The 23,087-nt window shown below is 34.4% G+C and overlaps 2 protein-coding genes across 2 annotated transcripts in view; both read right to left on the bottom strand.

The window, feature by feature from the left end:
* Positions 1–978: 978 nt before the first annotated feature.
* mknk1 (MAPK interacting serine/threonine kinase 1) lies at positions 979–16,556 on the bottom strand. Its single transcript, XM_073825588.1, has 14 exons — positions 16,438–16,556; positions 15,332–15,367; positions 13,541–13,616; positions 12,188–12,289; positions 11,624–11,721; positions 9,088–9,167; positions 8,901–8,974; positions 8,705–8,809; positions 8,560–8,615; positions 5,721–5,816; positions 5,437–5,631; positions 5,189–5,353; positions 3,021–3,064; positions 979–2,938 (listed from the first exon to the last, which is right to left on the bottom strand). The coding sequence occupies exons 1-14, from the start codon at positions 16,486–16,488 to the stop codon at positions 2,749–2,751; spliced, it is 1,368 nt and encodes a 455-aa protein (XP_073681689.1). The 5' UTR covers positions 16,489–16,556; the 3' UTR covers positions 979–2,748.
* A 2,379-nt stretch (positions 16,557–18,935) lies between these two features.
* The window catches only part of mob3c (MOB kinase activator 3C), a 9,100-nt gene continuing 4,948 nt past the window's right edge, over positions 18,936–23,087 (bottom strand). The window contains exons 3-4 of the mRNA XM_073826003.1: positions 22,352–22,554; positions 18,936–19,515 (exon numbers count right to left, since the gene is read on the bottom strand). Of these exons, the coding sequence (XP_073682104.1) occupies positions 19,486–19,515; positions 22,352–22,554 (233 nt within the window). The 3' untranslated portion in view covers positions 18,936–19,485. The remainder of the gene's footprint in view (positions 19,516–22,351; positions 22,555–23,087) is intronic.

Below are 23,087 nucleotides of genomic sequence, written 5' to 3'. Positions count from 1 at the left end.
TCCCCTGAGCGCTTCACACGTCATTCCGCTCATCACCGCCAGAGGCCTCTCGAGTTCCGCTTTAAATGAATCATCCTATCCTAACCATCCTCCTCCTTCATATCAAACGTCAACGCTTACAAGTCTGGCTAAAACATTACAGCTGACATGATGCACAACATCTGCTCAAACACGACTAGTAGAGTATAAATTCACTTGCAAACAGTCGTTGCACCTCCATGTTTTAATGACAATCTCATGTCGAAGGACACAAGTCCTGTCCCCTCAGTCTCCTCCACATGACTAGAAAGGAATAAAACACGCTTTTCAGTGCAAGAAAAGGTTTAAAGATAGTACACTTCTTTTATTGCCTGTGCTTTGACCTTTTGTTTATTGGCGTTGAGGTGCTCACAGGAAAGATAGTATGCATTTTCTGTTCATTCAAGCCATTTACATGAAGTACATTTTGGAGGGAATTAATTCAACTCTAATTTACAACGAGGACGAGATGTTTTTAGCCCTGTTAAGAAATATGTAACCCTGGACCACAAAACCAGTCTTAAGTAGCACGGGTGTATTGTAGCAATAGTCAAAAATACATTGTATGGGTCAATATGATCGATTTTTCTTGAATGGCAAAAATCATTGGGATGTTAATTAAAGATCATGTTCCATTATGATATCTTGTAAATTTCCTACTGTAAATATATCAAAACTGAATTTTTGTTTAGTAATATGCATGGCTAAGAACTTCATTTAGGCAACTTTAAAGGTGTTTTTCTCAATATTCAGATTTTTTGCACCCTCAGATTCTAGATTTTCAAATAGTTGTATCTCGGCTAAATATTGTTCTGTCCTAACAAACCACACATCAGTGTATAAATATGTGAGCCTTATGACTGGTTTTGTGGTCCAGGATCAATCATCAAATTTCTACTGTTATACACAGTAACAATCCACAGTATTGCTTTATTAAGTGATTGAATAAAGACTCAAGTGTCAGTGCAAACAAACTACTTTATTTCTCAAAACTGGAAAACAAATGAACACCTGTGGTCTGTCCCAGAGTTTCCATAGACAGCATTTCTGAAATTACCCATATTTACTCTATTAGAGTATCACACAAGCACTGAATACTGAGAACATAGCCATTAACATGAGGTAGCGCCCTCTAGTGTCATCCCTGGAACATGAAATGTTTCCCAACACTTACTCATAAATGTGCATACACAAATACATGAAGAACCACTCACAATCTTACCATTTCATCTTACTCCAAATAGCATTTTGACCAACAAACAAGAAAAACTAATCATGGATGATTTCTAATTTGATAATACAAAAGGTAATTGAGAGGTCATTTCGTTATTTTGCACATTAGGAGCTCTGCCCCCACCCACAAATGGCACAATTTACACTAAATACTAATCAAAATAATAAAACACACTCCATCTCGTAACTGAACTGCCCTGATGCATAGAAAAATAGTTCACTTTACAAACAAAACAAATGTTGAACACTCTAAAGACAAAGCAGAACCATGAAAAAATATACAGGAAATGAAAAAATATAATCTGAAATCTGGAAAGACATCAAAAATACATACTGTGCAATATTTACTAATTATTTAAGATGAAAATATCTGATATAATACCTCATCAGCACCCTCAGTGAAGCAGCAATAGCTCTCGATTGCATTTTCACTTGAAGGAGTAGTTCACTTTCAGAACAAAAAATTACAGATAATGTATTCAACCCCCTCATGTCTTTTTTCTTCAGTCGTAAGGAAATTGTTTTTTGAGGAAAACATTTCAGGATTTCTCTCCATATAATGGACTTCTATGGTGCCCCGAGCTTCAAATGGCTCTAAACGATCACAGCCGAGGAAAGAAGGGTCTTATCTAGCAAAACGATGGGTTATTTTCTAAAATAAAATTACAATTTATATACTTTTTAACCTCAAATGCTCATTCTCTAGCTCTGTGTGTTTGAAGCTGTATTTAAACTGCATTTTGGAAGTTCAAACACAGGGGCACCATAGAAGTCCATTATATGGAGAGAAATCCTGAAATGTTTTTCTCAAAAAAACATCATTTCTTTACGACTGAAGAAAGAAAGACATGGACTTCTTGGATGACAAATGGGTGAGTACGTTATCTGTAAATTTTTGTTTTGAAAGTGAACTACTCCTTTAAGACATACATATTTTTTTTTAGGTATGTTACTGTCAGGCAGCATGGCTTTACATAGCTCAAATAAACCTAAACATTATTCACTCAACAATAACCAAACTACAGCTGAACGTTATATAAAACAAACAATAGAAAAGTAACAAAGCAAGAGGTCCAGTGCTTTACAGTAACTTAAGTGACTTTAAAAAATATTAAAACTTGTTTGGTTAAGACTATAAATGCTAATGCAGATTAAAAGCGTCAATAATGTGCCGACATTAAAATCCAAACATCTGTAGATTCCCTCAATACCACCAGTCATAAATATTTGGTAATAAATATAAAAAAGCAAGCATAAATGCTTAAAATAAAACTCACATTACTCGCCTGTAAATAAATTAGAAACGTCTTGATGTTTTTGGTTTGTGTGTATAACTACATATTGGTAGCACTGAGCTTGTGGTGCATATACTCTTGTGTTAGTAAGGGTTAGAGTGCATTACGGTTTGCTCAAGAACTCATTCGTATGTGTACGAAGGGTTATAATGCACCATGGTGTGCACTAGTATGACTGGAGCACCTGTGCGGTGGTTAGGCGTCAGGTATTGGCGCGTAGTGCTTGAGACTGAGCTCGGCGACGGGCTAATCTCGAGTTCGATGGAGGGGAGAGTCTCATAGAGCAGACTACGGCACCAAAGTCCTCTTGCTCTTCCTCTTTCTGAGACAGCTGCCGATTGAAGGCGATGGCTTCAGCTGCGAACTGCGTCAGGTCTTTAGTGCTGCAGTTTCTGTAGGTTCAACCAAAGGGGCGGTTAGAGACATTACAGAAACTAAAAGATAAAAAGAATGTACTTCAAGAAAATCAAATACCTTTGGAGAACACGAGGAGTTGAAAGAACTCTTTCAGGTGCATTCTGAAAATTTAAATGAGTACATAATTTTATAGTAAATGTACATATATATATATATATATAAAATGCTATACCATTCATGGTATTTGGACAGTAAAGGTCATTGCACACTAAATCAGAAAATTTCATCAAAACTTTCGTATGTTAAAAAATAAATGCGACCTCACGTTGTGTCAATCATGTTCGCACACTGCCTCCGAAACTTTTGTCAGTCATAAAAAATACGGATCAGGTTCAGTTTTCAGCGTTTTTACATCCGTAGCAAACATTTTAATAGGAAAGGATGACGAATACAAAAAAAAAAACTGAGTCTTTTTAAGAACATTTATTTGGTAATATCTAACTGTACAATTTTAAAATATTTTTACCATTTTTTTTTTTTTTACCATTTTTCTATTTGAATATATTTAAAAAATGTATTTTATTCCTGTGATTTCAAAGTTGAATTTTTAGCATCATTACTCCTGTCGCATGATCCTTCAGAAATCATTCTAATATCCTGATCTGCTGCTCAAAAACATTTATTATTATTATTGTGTTGAAAACAGCTGAGTAGAATTTTTTCAGGTTTCTTTGATTAATAGAAAGTTCAGAAGAACAGCATTTATCTGAAATAGAAATCTTTTGTAACATTATAAATGTCTTTATCATCACTTTGATCAATTTAAAGCATCCTTGCTAAATAAAAGTATTCATTTCAATAATTAAAAAAAAAAGACTATGTATAAAAAAGACTTGTATAATGGTATACAAAAGCTTTTTAATTCAGATAAATGCTGATCTTTGGATCTTTCTTTCGATCAAAGAATCCTAAAAGAATTTACTCAACTGTTTTAAATTTTGATAATAATAATAAATGATTTCTGAAGGATCCTGTGACACTGAAGACAGGAGTAGTGATGCTGAAAATTTTAAAATATATTCAAATAGAAAACTGTTATTTTAAATTGTAAAAATATATCACAATTTTACTGTTTTTGCTGTACTTTGGATCAAATAAATACAGGCTTACTGTCCAAAAACTTTACTAGTAATGTATATATTTTGTATATTACTACATTTCATTTGTATAATGTACACTGTCAATCAAAAGTTTGGGGTTGGTTTAATAATTTTTAAAATACAATTTATTCCTGTGATGCAAAGCTGAATTTTCAAATTTTCTTCTTAGAATTATTAATATTGTCAATAAAACAGTTGGGCTGCTTTTGTGAAGACTGTGACACTTTTTTCCCCCAAGATTCTTTAATAAATAAAAAATTTTAAAGAAAAGCATTTATATGAAATTGAATGTTTTTGTAACAACGTTAAAGTCTTAACTGTCACTTTTGGTCCATTGAATGAATCACTGTTAAATAAAAGTAATTTAAAAGTTAAAGTAAAAAAAAAAAACTTACTGAAACTTCTGAAGGTTACTAGAATAGTTTACCCAAAAATGAAAATTCAGTCATGAACACTGCAAAAAATGCTTTTCTTAACTAGGATTTGTCTTGTATCCAGTCAAAATATCTCGAAACAAGCAAAATAATCTGCCAATGGGGTAAAATAATCTTGTTTTGTGTTTAAAATACCCCATTGGCAGATTATCTTGCTTGTTCTAAGCAAAAACTTAATTTCGACTTGTTCTTTCTAAAAACAAGACAATCATTTTTACTTGTCTAGAAAATCTTTCTCGATTTAAGAATTTATCTATATTTTTTTTCGGCTGGAAACAAAACAAAAAATCTAAGTCAGAAAAGCATTTTTTGCAGTGCAGCAGAGACTGATGCAGAAGAGAAGAAATTGTTGAATAAAGTTGTTATTTTTGTTTTCTTGGTGCACAAAAACTATTTTCATTGCTTCGTAACATAACGGTTGAACCACTGAGGTCACATGGACTGTTTTATCGATGTCTTTGCTACCTTTCTGGGCCTTGAATGTGTCAGTTACATTGCGGTCTATGCAGGGTCAGAAAGCTCTCGGGTTTCATCAAAAAATTCTTAATTTGTATTCCGAAGATGAACGGTCTTATGGGTTTGGAACAACATGAGGATGAGTAATTAATGACAGAATTAGCAATTATGGCTGAACTATTTCTTTAAAGATGAAATCAAAAAGTCTTGAAGAAAAACAGAGCCAAAGACTCACCCCTTGCACCCAGGGATGCTTTAGGACCTGGGCGGCACTCAGCCGTAAAGTTGCATCTCGAACCAACAGCCGCGAGATCAAATCTTTGGCATCAGCTGAGATCTGAGCCCAGACTCCATCCCTAAATTCATACTTCCCCTCCTGAATCCTCTCAAACAGGTTGTTCTGAACAGGAGAGGACAACACTGCTAAGTTGACTACTTGGATGTCTTGAATTCTCTATATTTTTCAACCAGTGTGTGCTTTACCTGGCAGGCACGACACGTCTCTCCTCGTTCCCAGCCGCAGTTGGTGCCGCAGTGGCCGGTGAAGGGAGGACTCCCGCTGAGCAGGATGTAGAGAATCACTCCAAGGCTCCAGAGGTCACAGCGCTTATCATAGAACGAAGCCTCATCCGTAAAGACCTCGACCACCTCGGGAGCCATGTACTCTGCTGAGCCACACTAAAGGACAAAGACATCTATCAAAACACACTGCTCTACACGTTTACAGTTCTAGGATGCCAAGAGCACAAATGTGAGGATGTGTTTACCGGTGTAGTGAGCTCAGGAGTAGTTATTGGGGTACAGGCACTGTTCAGCTTCACTCCACTCCCAAGATCAAAATCACAGATCTTCACAGGAGAAACCTGAGTGAAGGCAAAAACATTTTAAATTAAATTAAAACTGGTTAGTTATTAAAGAGATAGTTCACCCAAAAATTACCCCATGATTTACTCACCCTCAAGCTGTCCTAAATGTATGAGACTTTTTTCTTTCAGACGAATACAATCAGAGTTACATTAAAAAATGTCTTTTCCAAGCTTTATAATGGCAGTGAATGGATGTTGATGTTTTTTGAAGTCCAATAAAGCGGATCCATCCATCATAAAAAGTGCTCCACACTGCTCGGGGGGTTAATAAAGGCCTTCTGAAGTAAATCAAAGTATGAAGTAAAATGTTTGTCTAAGAAAAATATTAATATTTAAAGCTTTATAAACCATAATCTCTAGCTTCAGCTAACTGTCATATGCGCATTCACGAGAGAGTTGGATTCCAGCAGATGGCGTAGGATGACATCAAACACGGTGACAAATGTGGAAGAGCAGAAGAGAGCAAAGCGAAACACCAGTCATGAATTAGAAGTACAAAACGAGGATTTGTAAAAAAAAACAAACAAAAAAAACACCTCAGAGGATTTCTATATAAGCCAAGAGAAGTTCTCATGAGACTAGCATATTCTCACCAGAGCTTATGCCATGCGTACATCCACTGAAACAACACTCTCGTGAAGAAGCGTATGACTGTTAGCAGAAGCTGGAGATTACGGTTTCAATGTTTTAAACAGATATTTTTCTTAAACAAATGCATCGTTTAGCTTCAGAAGACCTATATAAATGCCCTAAAGCCACGTGGAGTAATATTTATGATGGATGGATGCACTTTATTAGACTTTAAAATAGCCATTCACTGCCATTATAAATGTTTCGAGAATAAAATCGAAATATTTTGAAAATATTGAAATGTTGATAAAGTTAAACTGTTTTGGGAATAAAGTCTAAATGTTACGAGAATAAAGTCGAAATATTTCGAAAATAAAGTCAAAATGTTGATAAAGTCAAAATGTTTCGAGAATAAAATCGAAATATTTTGAAAACAAAGTTGAAATGTTGATAAGGTCAAACTGTTTAGGAAATAAAGTTGAAATGTTTCGAGAATAAATTCAAAATGTTTAAAGAAAAAAAGTCTAAATATTTTGAGAAAGTCAATATGTTTTGAGTATAAAGGCTAAATATTAAAAAAATAAAGTCAAAATGTTGATAAAGTCAAATGTTTTGAGAATAAAGTCACAATATTTTGCGAATAAAGTCGAAATGTTTATAAAGTTAAAGTGTTTTGCGAATAAAGTCAAAATATTGATGAAGTCAAAATGTTTTGAGAATAAAGTCGAAATGTTTCGAGAATAAATTTGAAAGCCAGGACATTTATAAATACAACTCAGATTATATTTGTTTGAAAGAAGAATATACACCTAAGATGGCTTGAGGGTGAGTAAATCATGGGGCAATTTTAATTTTCAGGTGAACTATCCCTTCAAACATACATTTTATTGTTTCAAAGTTCGGATTCAGTTAGAAATAAATACTTTTATTCAACAAGGATGCATTAAATTGATTAAAAGTGACAGAAAAGATATGTACATTAACATGTTTTTTAAATAAATGCTGTTTTTTTTTTACTTTCTATTCATCAAAGAATCCTGACAAAAAGTATCACGATTTCTATAAAAATATTAAGCAGCAAACGTATTTATTTGTTGCCACGATGTACTCATTTGTTCCCTCGTTTTGATTCAACTAAAATAAGGGAACAAATTAGTACATCATGGTTAAATGTTTTTTTTTTTTTTCCTGGCTGTCATATGTGGAACTCCATAGCTTTTAACATTAATAATAACCAGAGATGTTTCTTAAAGGCACAATATGTAAGATTTTTTTATTAAAATACCTAAAAACCACTAGAACAGTGATATATTTTGCTGACTTGTGTACTTATCCCAAATGTTTCAAAGAACGTTTAAATCCAGAGAAATAAGCAATTTTAACTAGTGGAGCAGACTGTGTCGTACACCTTCGATTTTACGCTTTTATTTTGTAGAAAATGTGGAAACCACAACACTTTAATATGTTTTTTTATGCATTTGACTGGACAGGTGATGAATGCAGAGAGTAGCATTATAACAGAACTTTCAACATACTTAAATGTATCTAGTGATAAAACAGCGCTGCTTTTTCCTGCATATGCATGACCGGAAGAAGCGGAAACGGTTTACTGTTGCATGATAAAAGTTCCACTGCTTCCAAGGCATGTATCGCGCTCGTCCTTCATTAGCAATCGTTCCAGCGTCCCCATTTCGTTTCCACTACTTTCTGCTTCACACTAAAGTGACCTTAATAAATCTTTAATACATAAGCTCATCCATGCTTTGAGGATGAAAACTACAACTCCCACGATTCCACACTCAATCATGGCATCATTAAACTTCTTTGTTTGTTTTGAATATGCGCCCTCTAGCGGCGAAAACTTACATATTGTGCCTTTAAGCATCAAATCAGCAGATCAGGATAATTTCTGAAGGATCATGTGACACTAAAAATTCAGTTTTGTCATCAAGAAATAAATTACATTTTAAAACATAGTTGAATAGAAAACATATTTTATCCCAGTTATTATATTCCAAAGTTTTATTAGTAGTGTACTGTATGTTGATGCTTGATATAAAATAATGTCTTTTTAGTCTTTGCTGACTCGTCTTTCTGGATTCTCTTAACCCTAATCCCTAGCCAGACAAACTACATAGGGTGTTACCCAAAGTCAAAACACACGTGTTACCTTATCAGTATATTCACACAGGATATTTTCAGGCTTAAGGTCCCGGTGAGCAATCCCTGTGAAAATAGAGACGAGTCTATGTAAACACTCTGACATTGAGTCACGGTCATTGGGCCACAGACTAAATGTACTATATAGTATTTACCTTTGTTGTGCAGAAAGTCCAGTGCATGTGCTATATCCCTGACCACATGACTAGCCTCTCTCTCATCAAAGTATTTTCGACTCTGGATGTGTGTTAAAATAGAACCTGAGAGGGAAAGAGAAAACTATTCAGAAAAAATAACCCAGAATGAGAATGCATCTGTATTTTATCTCTATATACAGTAACTATACAGTACCTCCACGCAACTTCTCAAACACCAGATAAAAACAGCAGTCATCTTCAAAAAACTGAATGAGCTCTAGAATGTTCCTGTAGAGAAACACACAATGTATAATACCAACTACAATCAATTATAGTGTAATTTCTGGAATTAAGTATAATTATATATAAAGTATAATGACTATTGTGGAATAAGATCGTACTTATTTCCTTGACACTGGTAAAGCGTCTCCACCTCTCTGAAAACTCGGCTGCGACTGTGACCAGCGTTCTTCTCGATTATCTGAGAAACGTATCCACACGTTACACACAAAGTCATTTATTATGTTTGTTTGACAAGCTTTTGAATAGCACTGCTCCAAACCACTAGAATATGAAAATAGCTTTTAATGTTCCTTTTAATCAGTATTTTTGTCTTGTTTTCAAAAGCAAGTCCTGTTCTCTGTGAAATTTATCTAAATCAGTCCCTCCAGGATTTCACGATTTTTTTTTGTGATTTTTGCGATGAAAATTATAAATTTTGTGGTGGCAAGTCCTAGAAATTTGCGAAAAATTTTGCGATTAATTTAATTATTTAATTTATTTATTAATAATTAGGATATCACATTTACCATATTAGGTATTATGTTAGAGGCTCAATTATCATACATAACACAAATCAAACATAAAATTTGTTTATTCTGATACATTTGAACTTTTAAAATAACCTATGGGCAATATTCTTATGTGACCTTTGTAAACATTAACAGCAGGTGTAGAAATTTATACTGTACATAGCCTACTTCATTTCAGTCGCATCTCAGGTGCTTTTTACATTTTGGTAGCCCAAAAATTAATTGAACTAGCCAAAATAAAAAAGCTTTTTAATTTTTTTTTTTAAATATAGAAATTCAAACAGGAGTCTAAATGTCAATCAAATATGTTTTCAATACACAAATATAAACAAATATCAAGGAAGGAATTTTATTTCACTCTTTAGTGTATCTGCATAATTTTTTAATATAAATTTAAAGCAATGTATGATCCTTTTTAAGAGCTGCACAAGTAAAATGAACAGAATGAGTGGGGTTGGACAATGTAAGGTAGAATTTTAGGTCATAAAATTACATGATTTATAATTCAGATACAGATTCACACAAAAACAATATCTTATACAATGGCATTTCAGCCTTTATACCATTAAAATGGATAAATCAAGTATATAATTTATCATATTTAAAACAAATTACTGTCTTAATTGTTTAGATTTTTTAGAAGGCACATTAAAAACCCTATGTGTTTGCTGCATAAAAACAAACAGCTGAAAAATGTATTGGAAAAAAATCTAAAAAATTAAAATTAAAAATTCTGTCACAAGGGGGCGCTTTAGGAGCGCTGAAATATTATCGTTTCCCTAGTAACGGCTGTATACAAATCAGCTTTAACGCTGTTTTATCAGCATGAAATGAAAATGACAACGTCACGTTTCTGAGGACAGTCGGTTCTTCTCAGATACATTCATTTAAAGACATCAGTGCTGCGTTTTGACTTTGAAATGTGCAGGGCTCATATTTATTCAATGACATCATTGCCTTTAGAAGTTTTATCCAGCCCTATCGTGATTCGTCTTTCCGTCCCTAACTGACTTTTAAAATTATAATTAAGACTTTTCTTATACTATTTAACAAATTCAAAACTTTTATGGCGTTCCATTTGCAACAACAGAAGCCCTCTACTGTACGATAGCGGGTCGGCAGGCCAGTGAAACATTTTGGTAGCTCGACTGAAAAACACAATAGCCCCCGGGACATCGATCTTGCGAGCCCTGCAGACAGACAGCTCACAGACATCACGTGAGCAGCGTCTTTATCAACATGATATATATATATATATCTATATAGATATCTATATCTATATATATATATATATATATATATATATATATATATATATATATCTTTTTATTATTGAAATATTTGAATAACCATTTTTTGCGGTTATTTTGCGGTTAAATGACAAATTATGCAGGATCGCAAAAAAATGCGACATTTTGTTGATTTTGCATTAAATTCAGCGATCGCAGAATCGCGAAAAACTGGAGGGACTGCTAAATGAGTTCATGATAAAAAAAAAGAACAAATATCGGCCAATGGGCTCAAAAAAAAGTAACTTAATTCAAAGGGAAAACAAGTTTTCATTCCGCATTGATGGATATTTGTTCTTGTTTTAAACAAACTTACTTAATTTTGATCAATTTCTCAGAAAACAAGCTATATCTGCCAATGGGCTCAAAAAAATTAACTTAATTCAAAAGGAAAACAAGTTTTCATTCCGCATTGATGGATATTTGTTCTTGTTTTAAACAACCATACTTAATTTTGATCAATTTCTCAGAAAACAAGCTATATCTGCCAATGGGCTCAGAAACATTTACATTATTCAAAGGGAAAACAAGTTTTCTTTCCGCATTGATGGATATTTGTTCTTGTTTTAAACAAACTTAATTATTTTTGTTCAATTTCTCAGAAAACAAGACTTTATTTTGCACCTTAAGCAAATCTATCTTGATTCAAAGATAATTGTATTAGAAAATGACAAAAATATTGAGTAAAATATTCTTTGCTTGTGTTACAAGCAACATTTAATGTCATGAAATTAAGAACTTCTGCTCTGATTTAATACCTATTTAAGGCTTTAATTTGTGGAATTAAGACTTTATAGACTTTAAACTTTTTAATTCCCCCATTACTCACATCTCACCTTAACTGCATACTCATTGCCGTTCTGTAAACTCACACAGCCCTGGACTTTAGCATATGCTCCTTGACCCAGCAGCTCGTCCGTCAACTTGTACAGATCTACAACACACACACACACTTGTTGGGTTTACATGTTTTATGGGGACATTCCATAGGCGTAATGGTTTTTATACTGTACAAACCGTACTTTCTATCGCCCTACACCTACCCTACACCTAAACCTAGCCCTCACAGGAGATTGTGCACACTTTTACTTCATCAAAAAAACTCATTGTGCATGATTTATAAGCCTGTTTCCTCATGGGGACCTGAGAAATGTCCCCACAAGGTCAAAATCTACTGGTATTCCTATCCTTGTGGGGACATTTGGTCCCCACAACGTGATAAATACCAGGCACACACACACACGCACACCTTACCCAATCAGGAAATGGAATCAAACATTTTGAAAGATTTGACAATGCATGATTATACAGACTAAAAATACTGCGGGTAATTCAAGAACAACAAGATGTACATTATAGGATTAATAAGAATTTTTATAATGTTCAAGAAGGTTCAATACCACTAAATTTGCCAGTGAAACTGTCCGCGGCTCGAGTTCTGCGTTTCTTCTTCCGCCGTGTAACAGCGTCTGTGATGGTGATTGGTTGACTGCTCTCCATTCCTAATCCCAAAATGAAAAAACACAAAACCACAGATGTTACAGAATTTAGATTCTGAAATGATTGCATGATTTGAAGGATGTGTTTTCACTTTTGCCGTCAACACAGGCGATTCATTTTTCTAGTTTAATGGCGCTAGGGTTGGGTTGGCCACCCCACTCACAACTGCTGCATCTGTCTCTTTTTTCTCGACAAGAAGTGCGTTTATTTAGTCAGAGAATGTCTTCAGCCAAATAAGCTAATAACCCAGTTGCTGTGATGTCTATTACTTAAAGAACAAAAGAAAATGGAGAAAATCATTCACTTTTGTAGCTTTAAAGATTCATCTAAATTAAATAAAATATTTAGTGTTTGATAACATTATTCAATTTCTGTATATTTCCTATGTGTTGAAGGGTACATAAATAATGTGATTATATAAAAATTGCTTTAGGTTTGCTTAAATTACAAGTTGTTATTTTTTAAAGTCTAGTAAATGTTAAAAATTAATAGCTCTCAAATATACAGGGTTCCCACTCCAAGCCAAATGTAATATTCCCTGACTTTCACTGACTAAAAAGCTGAATTTTCATGACCTATAATAAACAGATCAATCCATTTGCAAGCTTTATTTACTTGTTCAAAGACGTTTTTAGCACAAAACACACATACACAATACTTTTTTTTTTTTTTGCTTTTACCTGTTAAATGCACTTTGATATTTTTCTCTACAGAAATTCATTTATGTTTTTTATGCTTTTAGGGGTTAAATGCTCTGAAGGATTTTCTGGTTGTCTTTATGTTCATTACTCAGTCTTTCTATTTCTTCACATTTAGTTTTTGCTTTTCTGTCGTTTACTTTTAACACCGGAAGTGGTCATTTTGTAGCCAAAGGTCTTGAAATGTACATTTTCCTGGAATTTTTGCTTTAGTTAAGGTACAGCCTGGTGACTGGACGCCTAAATATACTGTAATGTTAAATGGCTATAGTCAATGGCATCAGTAATATCAGTAATATTGGTATCAGTGATACCTCCAGTCATAAAAAATATATTAACAAATATTAAAAATATACTGTCTTTATGTTGTTTCTACATTAATTTGATTAAATGTGAAATTTTTGCAACATAAAAGTATAATTAAAAACTTCAATGTCAGATGGGATTAATTCAGATTAATCACAATTATTATTTTTTTAAATGTATGATTAATTAAAAAAATTTTTTTCGATTGACAGCACTAGTTTTAACATGTTTTGTCATAAGCAGCTGTACCTGCAGGGCTATTGGAGGCATGCAAGATCAGACCACGGCTCTCCACCTGGCCAGATGCCAGAGCACTACTGGTTATCTGAAAGAGAGACAAATTTACACTCAAAGTGTTAGTATCAGAATAGCTATTTGCTTTGATTCATTGCATAAACTCTTTTTTAATAAGAGTGTTTTCATGACATGTCATTAATTGGCAGCACTAAACGTAAACAATGCAACTAAACCCAACAAAACTTGCATATTTTGCTGATTAATGCTGCTGAAAATGGTCAATTATTGTCATGTTTTGGGCTGTACTAATCGGTCGGAACGGGGAAAACATTTAGAGTACTATAGACTGCCAAAAGTTATAATAAATCAAGAAGAAAAACGCAAAAAACTGTCTGAGGAACAAAAGGCGTTTGTAGTTGGCCAAACTGAATCTTAGGATTCAATGATCTATGCTAAGCTATGCTAAAAGTGATATCGCCAGAACAGGAGAACGGCTGAATGGATTTCAAAATGGTAAAACTCAACTTATTAACTATCGGGAGGAGTTGGAGAATGAGCCTATTTCCAAAAAAAGTGGAGTGTTCCCTTAACCATGTAATCATGCTGTTGTTTACATCCAAGTAGCTCTAGCGTGGCCGTGCGTCTGGGTAGCTTACCAAACAGTGACGTAAGTAAATATTTGTAGCAATAGCCAAAAAAACATTATGAGTCAAATTGATAGATTTTTCTTTTATGCCAAAAATCATTAGGGTATTAAGTAAAGATCATGTTCCATAAATATATTTAGTAAATTTCCTACCATAAATATATCAAAACGTAATTTTTGATTAGTAATATGCATAGCTAAGAACTTCATTTGGACAACTTTAACAGTGATTTTCTCAATATTTTGATTATTTTGCACCACCAGATATTCAAATAGTTGTATCTCGGCCAACTATTGTCCTATCATAAAAAACCATACATCAGTGGAAAGCTTATTTATTCAGCATTCGAAACATTATGTCACTGGTTTTCTGGTCCAGGGTCACATATGTGAAAATGACTGGGAAAATGCCATGGCTGTTGCAAAGTATGTTTATTTGAGCATTTCCAGTGGGGTTGTAAATACCCACACTGCAAAAAATGCTTTTCTTACTTAGATTTTTCGTCTTGTTTCCAGCCAAAATGTCTAAAAATACTTAAATCAAGAAGGATTTTCTAAACGAGTAAAAAATATTGTCTTGTTTTCAGGAAAAAAAAAACAAGTCAAAATTAAGTGTGTTTTTGCTTGAAACAAGCAAAATAATCTGCCAATGGGGTAAGAAAAATAATCTGGTTTTCTTGTTCTAAGCAAAAAATCACTTAATTTTGGCTTGTTTTTTCTGAAAACAAGAAAATAATTATTACTCTTCTAGAAAATCCATCTTGATATAAGAATTTTCAGATATTTTGACTGGAAACAAGACAAAAATCTAAGTAAGAAAAGCATTTTTTGCAGTGCAGGTGGTCACTGACATTCACAGGCACAAACACAGATCATCAGATCATATAAAAGTTGTGTAAAACAAAATTATCATTCATATTTTAAGTTAGCACTTCACTATCAACAACTGTAGACATGAACTTCTGTCAGAAAAAAGGAAGTGAACACAGTGCTCTCTAATCAGATTTCACTCGGAACATGCCTGACCAATGTGTTTCAAAACTTCTCCCCACATCTACCATGAAATGCCTATGCTAGACTGTCAGCTCTATTTTACTCATTTACCTCCATGAACAAGTCAAAATCCAGTTTAAATTCAATCTGATACTTGCCAGTACCTGGCGGGAGCAGTGGAACGCCTGAAGGTCCGCGATCTGAAAGAAAAAACAGACACGATCATTCCAGAAGCCGCGCTACACGGAACCGTGACAGCTCTGCTCACGCGCCGCAGGGAGAGATCGTGACGTCGGCTGTGTGACAGCTGGCTTTCTTTAAAGTAGGTTCAGTCATGTTAGAGCTATTTAACGATTTAGTTTCCGCATTGAGAAGCGATATTACTGACATGACGTGTTTGGTCGAGTTCTTATCATCTGGCTGCTGAGGGGAAAATCCAGCACACTCAACAGGATATATTACAGGATTACAGAGAAGTGAACGTGCATAGAGGGAAATAATATTGATATAGATCGTTGTATAATATCGCCATTCGTTAATAAATCGTTAATAAATAATAACGGGTTTTGGGTAACAGGCGGGAATATTAGGTTGGCGTAGCAACGTTCTGGAAAAATTTACACATTTAACGTTAAAGCAACTGCAGCCAAGTCAATACAGGTTGAAGAAACAATTAATCTGCAAATTAAAAAATATATATATATATTAATTTAAAAAAAGAGTTCGGAACCAAACTTAAAGGAAAAGGAAATGATATGCAGAGTGACAACCGCGGTCGCCATTCACTTCCACTGCACAATGAAAGTGAATGGAGACTGAGGGACTCAGTCCATCTTTAATTCAACACAAAGACTCATTCTATCAGAATTCATTTTTGAGTGAACTATCCCTTTAAGAAAACAACATGAAGTGTAAAATGAGTTACGAAAAAAAGCAACAAGTGTCAGAGAACTATATTTACGTTAAGTCTAACTTAGCATGTCAGCAGAATTGTAATATGTGCTAACCGAATAGATAATGTTTTTTAATTAACTTAAAATTTTCGATTTAAAGACATGAAACGTGATTATAGCGTTAACAGTGCAATTGTTTCTTATTTTGGACGTAACGTTAACGTTTAACGTTAAACTGGCGCGAATCGAGCGACCCGTAAAGCTCATGATCATGACAGATGTAAACATCAGCGAGCTGAACTTAGCTACTTGTGCTCATGTAAAATACCAATTGCGTAAATATAATGTATGTCAATTAAAAAAAATAAGACTCAAACCTGAAAATTGCGGCCGAATGAATCTAGCTGTGCCGCGACTGCCTCCGCCATCCTGCGCTGAATAGCAGCAGTGAGGAGGAGGAGGACAACAACACAGAAACACAACAGCACCACCCCAAACGCGCCAACTGCCCTCCTACTGTTGGACGCTGCTGTGGTGCATTTGCGAATCATACTATGGTGACGAGTTACCTCATGAATATTAATTAGGTTACGTGACTGGACGAGCGAGGGAAATTACGAGGTGACGTACGCATGGCCGCATGAATATTTATATTCCTGAGACGTCGCTGCCACGAAATAGTTTTTCAGTCTCCAAGACCTGGAGGGTAAAACATATCCACTGTAGCACTGTCAATTTTCCATCTGTTTCCAAGCCACAAATATTTAGATATACTCAAAAGATAAAGATACGTGAATAAAAAAAGTTTTTGCCATTTGTAATCCATATAAACTGGGAATTCATGGTGCCTAATGTGCCTTAATGTATTAAAACAGGGATTTTAAAATATAAAATTCAGTATACACCTTACTGATGATGCATACTTTGTACAGACAAGCAAATCAGCCCGAAATATGACGAACTAATTGTCGGTCAGTGGAGGAAAGGCTTGTTTTGGCCTTCAGGTAGACGTTCCTTTGGGAGTGATGTTCACGTGAAAGTTAATGGTTTCAGTCACAGACTGGGGCTAAGGAGGAATACAGGATTGGTGCTGGTGTCATTATCTTTTATTATTGTGTATTAGAAAACAAATGTTTTAATAAAACTACTTCACTGCTTATTAATACCTGAAAATCCTTTGTCATGTAACAACATGCAAAAATAAAATAGGAAATTAGCAGACACCTGTTGACTGTGTGTCAAGATCAAAAGCAGTGTTATTTTAGTATCACTGAAATACTATTATAGTTTTAATAATATTTTGAATCAGGTTTCATTTTTTTTAGGATTATTTTCCATTTTAATTAAAATTTTAGTTGAAGACTTGTCATTTTTGTAATTGTTTTTATTTTTACGAAAGTAAACGGTATTTATTTGAAGTAACAGTAAATGTATAAATTTAAATATTTTTTTTAACTTTAGGTTTTTTAAGTTATTTTAGTTTCAGTTAAATATCAGTCCTTTTTAATGAATAAAATTTAATATTTTTATAATATAAGTTAGCAATTCTTATTGCATTTGTCATTTTATTACCTTTTTTTAATGCATCTCCATACAGATTTATCAATTAATATTTTAGTTTTAGTTATTTAAATATTTGATCATATTTGATTTTGATCATATTTAATTTTAAATATTTGATCATATCATATTTTATTACAGTTAATGTTTATTCTGAGTAATTTTTAAATATTTAAAAAAAATTAATTAAATGTTTTTATTAATTTACTTATTATTATTTTTTTTTTTTACAGTTTTAGTAACTACACTACCAGTCAAAGGTTTTTGGACAGTACGATTTTTGATGTTTTTTAAAGAAGTCTCTTCTGCTCACCAAGCCTGCATTTGTTTGATCCAAAATACAGCAAATTCAGTAATATTGTGAAATATTTTTACTATTTTAAATTACTGCTTTCTATTTGAATATATTTAAAAATGTAATTTATTCCTGTGACTTCAAAGATTAATTTACTCCATTACTCCAGTCTTCAGTGTCACATGATCCTTTAGAAATCATTCTAATATGTAATATGTAATCTAATAGGTATATAAATATTTTAGTTTTTTGGGGGGGAAAGAAATTATAGAAATTAATACTTTTATTTAGCAAGGATGCTTAAAATTGATCAAAAGTGAAAATAAAGACATTTATAATGTTACAAAAGATTTCTATTTCAGATAAATGCTGTTCCTCTGAACTTTCTATTCATTAAAGCTGTTTTCAACATAACAATAATAAATTGTTAAATTAAATTAAACAGAATATTAGAATGATTTCTTAAGGATCATGCGACTGATGAAGCTAAAAATTCAGCTTTGAAATCACAGGAATAAATTACATTTTATAATAAATTTAAATAAAAAACAGTTATTTTAAATAGTAAAAATATCTCTATTTTTGCTGTACTTTGGATCAAATAAATGGAGGCTTGGTGAGAAGAGGAGACTTTAAAAAAACATTAAAAATCTGACTGTCCAAAAACGTTTGACTAGTAGTTTATAATAATCCAGAAGTTTATGTATTAGTGTTAATCTGAAATTTTCTGACATGAAAGTTTTTCACATGGAATTTGCTTCCTTTTTAGAGTGTTAATTTAGTAATTATTATTTTCTAATCTTAACTCACTCTTAACTGTCATTATTTTAATGTTGCTGTGATCATGAGACACCTGGAAATAAGAAAATTGCTGAGGCCTGGAAAATGCATTATCATCATCATCATCATCATCATCATCATTATTATAAAGCATAATGAATGTCAGAAATTGATGTTTCATTGTCATGAAAAACATCTGGTTTGGATTTTTATGATCTAATTTCGTAAAAAAAGTGAGTCTTTACATTTAAAATGTTTGTATTTTAAACTTGCATGCAAAAAATACATTGGCAAAAACAGCACATTGTCGGAACAAAATGTCTGGAATGAGAATAATACTGTTGAGTACTATTCATCATCAGTCACTATATGGTAACAGTTTCTTACTGCACATGCCCTGGTTAAATAAAGATAGCAAAGGCTTCTGCCCCTGCACTGGCACAGACATGACAGAGCAATAATGTAACCTCTCAAACTTGGCAGAATTTTTAGACATGCCATTTCAAGACATGTTTTTCTTTCAGGAACACATTTTTCAGAGTATCTTTAGTGTCCCATGGTGAAATGCTCAAAACCGTATGCAGAATACTAAGCAATCAATGCTGCAGAATTTGAGCTACTGGTCTCAAGAACGTGTTGAATTACCCACAGTGGACCCACAGTTTTTCAGTAATACTGAAGCAAAAATGTATTGCATTTTAGTTCATTTGTGAGTCTATGATCTCTGAAGTACATTATTCTTTTGGTCTGAATGTTTGACATTTGGATTCCCATCCGTTCTGCACATCTTTCAGTGGCAGATCTTCTCTGTCATTTCTTTCTGTGAAGAGAGAAAAGACCAAGTTATAGGACAAAAACAACACATTTGCATTGTGCAGTCAGCATCTATATTTCCATAAAACCTGCAAGTTAGCTAAAGCGGAGTAAATTTTGCTAATCGCAACCATCGTAATTTATTATTTTGTGTCTAATAACCATTATTATTAAAGCACATGGTAATGTACACACTGCAGTTAAACTCAGTTGTCAATTCACCTTTCAGTGCTGTTCTGTTCACACACAGGTCAGTCATTTTTGGGAGAGACTACTAGGTAGTTATTTGCAGAAATTCTACGCAGTGTGTACATAAACTTAACAACTAGTTGTTTGTGACCTGTTTTGCATGTGCGGTGCAAAAAAATAGCAGTTTTAACTCATTAGTGTTGACAGATCTTGCTATAAAAAAAAAGACAAATTCTTGAAAAAAACTTTGGAAATAATCCACATGCCAAAACATAGCACCCTTCACCTGCCTACTTATTAACTCTATAAAATGAATCACATTATGAGCTGAGCTCAAACAACTACCTCAAAGAAGCCCAAACCTTTGATAAACATTGCTTATAATAAGTGGACTTGGCAACCCTTGAAGAACGCACTCTAGAGTCTAGTCTATGAAGTAGCTTTCCAAACATAAAACACAATGGCTCTGTTGACAGTGGTTTTGTTAAAATCACAGAGCATAACGAGTCTTTTGTCGCTGTGAGATTACTTCAAAAATAGTGAATACCAAACTCACACAAAGACAGAGCGCTGCTATTGTTGCCATAGTGCAAGTCATCGCAGTTTTGAGAGTAAGTTCTGTTCCATACACATGAAACAATAATTTAGGGGATTCACTCCCGTATTATTTCGGTATTTACAGCTGACACAGGCCATGTACACACTGTACATTTTCAGGACTCACAACTGCATTTAAATACGGGAGTGAATGTCATTATGTATACAATTTTAACTAAACCATATCAGAGTCATCATGTTTTATGTTTATGTTTGGAAGTCTATTCACAAAGTGTGCTCTTGAAGGGTTGCCATTTCCACTTATTATAAGCAACGCTTATGCACTTTTGCACACCAAAAGTGAAGCGAATATTCAAATCCGTTACTTTCTCTAGATTACTGGCGGGATGTTCTTTGTGTAAAAACAATGTGTGATGAGGAGAGTCTTCATGCACATCATCAACAACAACAACATTTCTTTCTGCCACTTTTTCCATCATCATGTTGGTTAGCTACTACAGCTGCTAACCAGTTCATAGTAATGCAAAACTCTAGCTAGAATCAAGTAACAGACGCATATTTTCATCACCTACCAGGTAGTTCAACTTTTTTCCAAGCCATCTCTTTTTTTTTGTCCAGTCTCTTTATTAATTTTCATAATATTTGATCCCCTGCTGATTTTGTACGTTTGTCCACTGACAAAGAAATGATCATTCTATAATTACATAGTAAAAACACAAAATCCAGAAAACCGCATTTCAAAAAAGTTATAAATTGATTTGCATTTTAATGAGTGAAATAACTATTTGTTCCCCACCAATCAGCAAGATTTCTGGCTCCCATGTGTCTTTTACACAGGTAACAAGCTGAGATTAGTATAAAAGACACTTGTTATCTGTATAAAAGACACTTGTCCACAGAAGCAATCAATCAATCAATCAGATTTCAAACTGTCCACCATGGCCAACACCAAAGAGCTGTCCAAGGATGTCAGGGACAAGATTGTAGACCTACACAAGGCTGGAATGGGCTACAAGACCATCGCCAAGCAGCTTGGTGACAAGAAGGTGAAGGTGACAGCAGCTGGTGCGATTATTCGCTAATGGAAGAAACACAAAACAACTGTCAATCTCCTTTGGTCTGGCGCTCCATGCAAGATCTCACCTCGTGGAGTTTCAATGATCATGACAACGGTGAGGAATCAGCCCAGAACTACACGGGAGGATCTTGTCAATGATCTCAAGGTAGCCGAGACCATAGTCACCAAGAAAACTATTGGTAACACACTACGCCGTGAAGGACTGAAATCCTGCATCGCCCACAAGGTCCCCCTGCTCAAGAAAGCAGTTTGCAATGAACATCTGAATGATTCAAAGGATTGACCACGCCGTGTTTGGAGGAGGAGGATTACTGCATATGACCCCAAGAACACCATCCCCACCATCAAACATGGAGGTGGAAACATTATGCTTTGGGGGTGTTTTTCTGCCAAGGGGACAGGACAACACCACCACATCAAAGAGACGATGGACGGGCCATGTACCATCAAATCTTGGGTGAGAACCTCCTTTCCTCAGCCAGGGCATTGAAAATGGGTCGTGGATGGGTATTCCAGCATGACTATGACCCCTAACACATGGCCAAGGCAACAAAGGAGTGGCTCAAGAAGAAGCACATTAAGGTCCTGGAGTGGCCTAGCCATATATATGAGTTATACAGACATATACAAAACGTAAACAAAGCAGTGCTTGTTTGGAAGAGTTCTCACTCTCACAAACAGCCCCAACGCCGATTCAACATTGGGCATTCAAATCGGGCAAACTGCTGCTGACATGAGCCAATGTTTTTTTATAGCAATATCTGGCAACACTGAGTCAAGATTTACCCCCTCCTTCACTGTGATTTCTTGCACCACAACTCTGATATGCGTTAACTAGTTGTTAAGTTCTGCACACACTGCGTAGAATATCTGTAAATGCGGTTGTCGCTACCTGAATTTTTGGGAGTCAATTCGGTTGTAGAAGCACTAAATGGTGAATTGACAATAAATTTAGCTGCAGTGTGTCTGTGGCCAATGATAATAATGAAATAATGAAAAAAAAGCACAGCGTCCTCACCAGCGGCTCCAGCTCCGAGTGGTCGATGAGGCTGAACTCAGAAATGAAGTAGTAGTAGTGTTTGTAGCAGGTGTTGATGTGAGCCTCAGCTCCCATACTGCAGATCATGTCAAAGTGATGGATGTACACGTGTACAAACACCCGAAACAAGCGGCTCAGTATCTTCTTGCATACCTGCTGAAAGTTCTTTGGAAATGGGACTCCTAAAAACAGAAGAACACCAGCGTCACTCTTATATCACATCACATTCAAGAAGCTCTGTGACTTTCTTCCATGAGAAAATTCAAATGCTATTTGAGGGAGGAAAAAGTCTCGAGGGTTTTTTGCCAGTAGTTCAGCCTGTGGAATTATGAATTGTTGGCAGGGCTTTTAAGTATAGTTTCTGTGACTCTATCCAGTAATATTTTTTTCAGACAGAAGTATGTGTCTGGTGTTCCTTGGCCCCACAAATTATACAGCAATTCCTGAGAAACTTAACTGGATCATTTCTCAACCCAGTTATCCATTAATATTGCTAACTGTTTTGTCTTCTTTCCATTCATTTGTATACGTCCGCTCATTTACTAATAAGCTAAGCTTTTAATAGCAGTTTATGAAAAGTGCTTAAATGTCAATAACAAATAATGTTCACGATAAAGACAAGGAACACATGTGCCAAGTTTGTAGAAATGTAGTCTTTGCATTTGTATGGTTTAAAAAAAACTTGCACTTTTCCCTTGTACTGTTAATGTCATCT

This window comes from Garra rufa, chromosome 20, assembly GCF_049309525.1.
Source record: "Garra rufa chromosome 20, GarRuf1.0, whole genome shotgun sequence".
Taxonomy (NCBI): domain Eukaryota; kingdom Metazoa; phylum Chordata; class Actinopteri; order Cypriniformes; family Cyprinidae; genus Garra; species Garra rufa.
This window is presented reverse-complemented; position numbering and strand designations above follow the sequence as displayed.

Bases quoted from the DNA above. Each gene is read 5' to 3' on its own strand.
- mknk1 (XM_073825588.1), bottom strand. From the start codon at position 16,488: ATGGCGGAGGCAGTCGCGGCACAGCTAGATTCATTCGGCCGCAATTTT. The intron at 12,290-13,540 runs GTACAGCTGCTT...TTTTGGGATTAG, and splicing joins TGCCTCCAATAGCCCTGCAG to GAATGGAGAGCAGTCAACCA. The intron at 8,616-8,704 runs GTAAATACTATA...CTATTTTCACAG, and splicing joins GGACTTTCTGCACAACAAAG to GGATTGCTCACCGGGACCTT.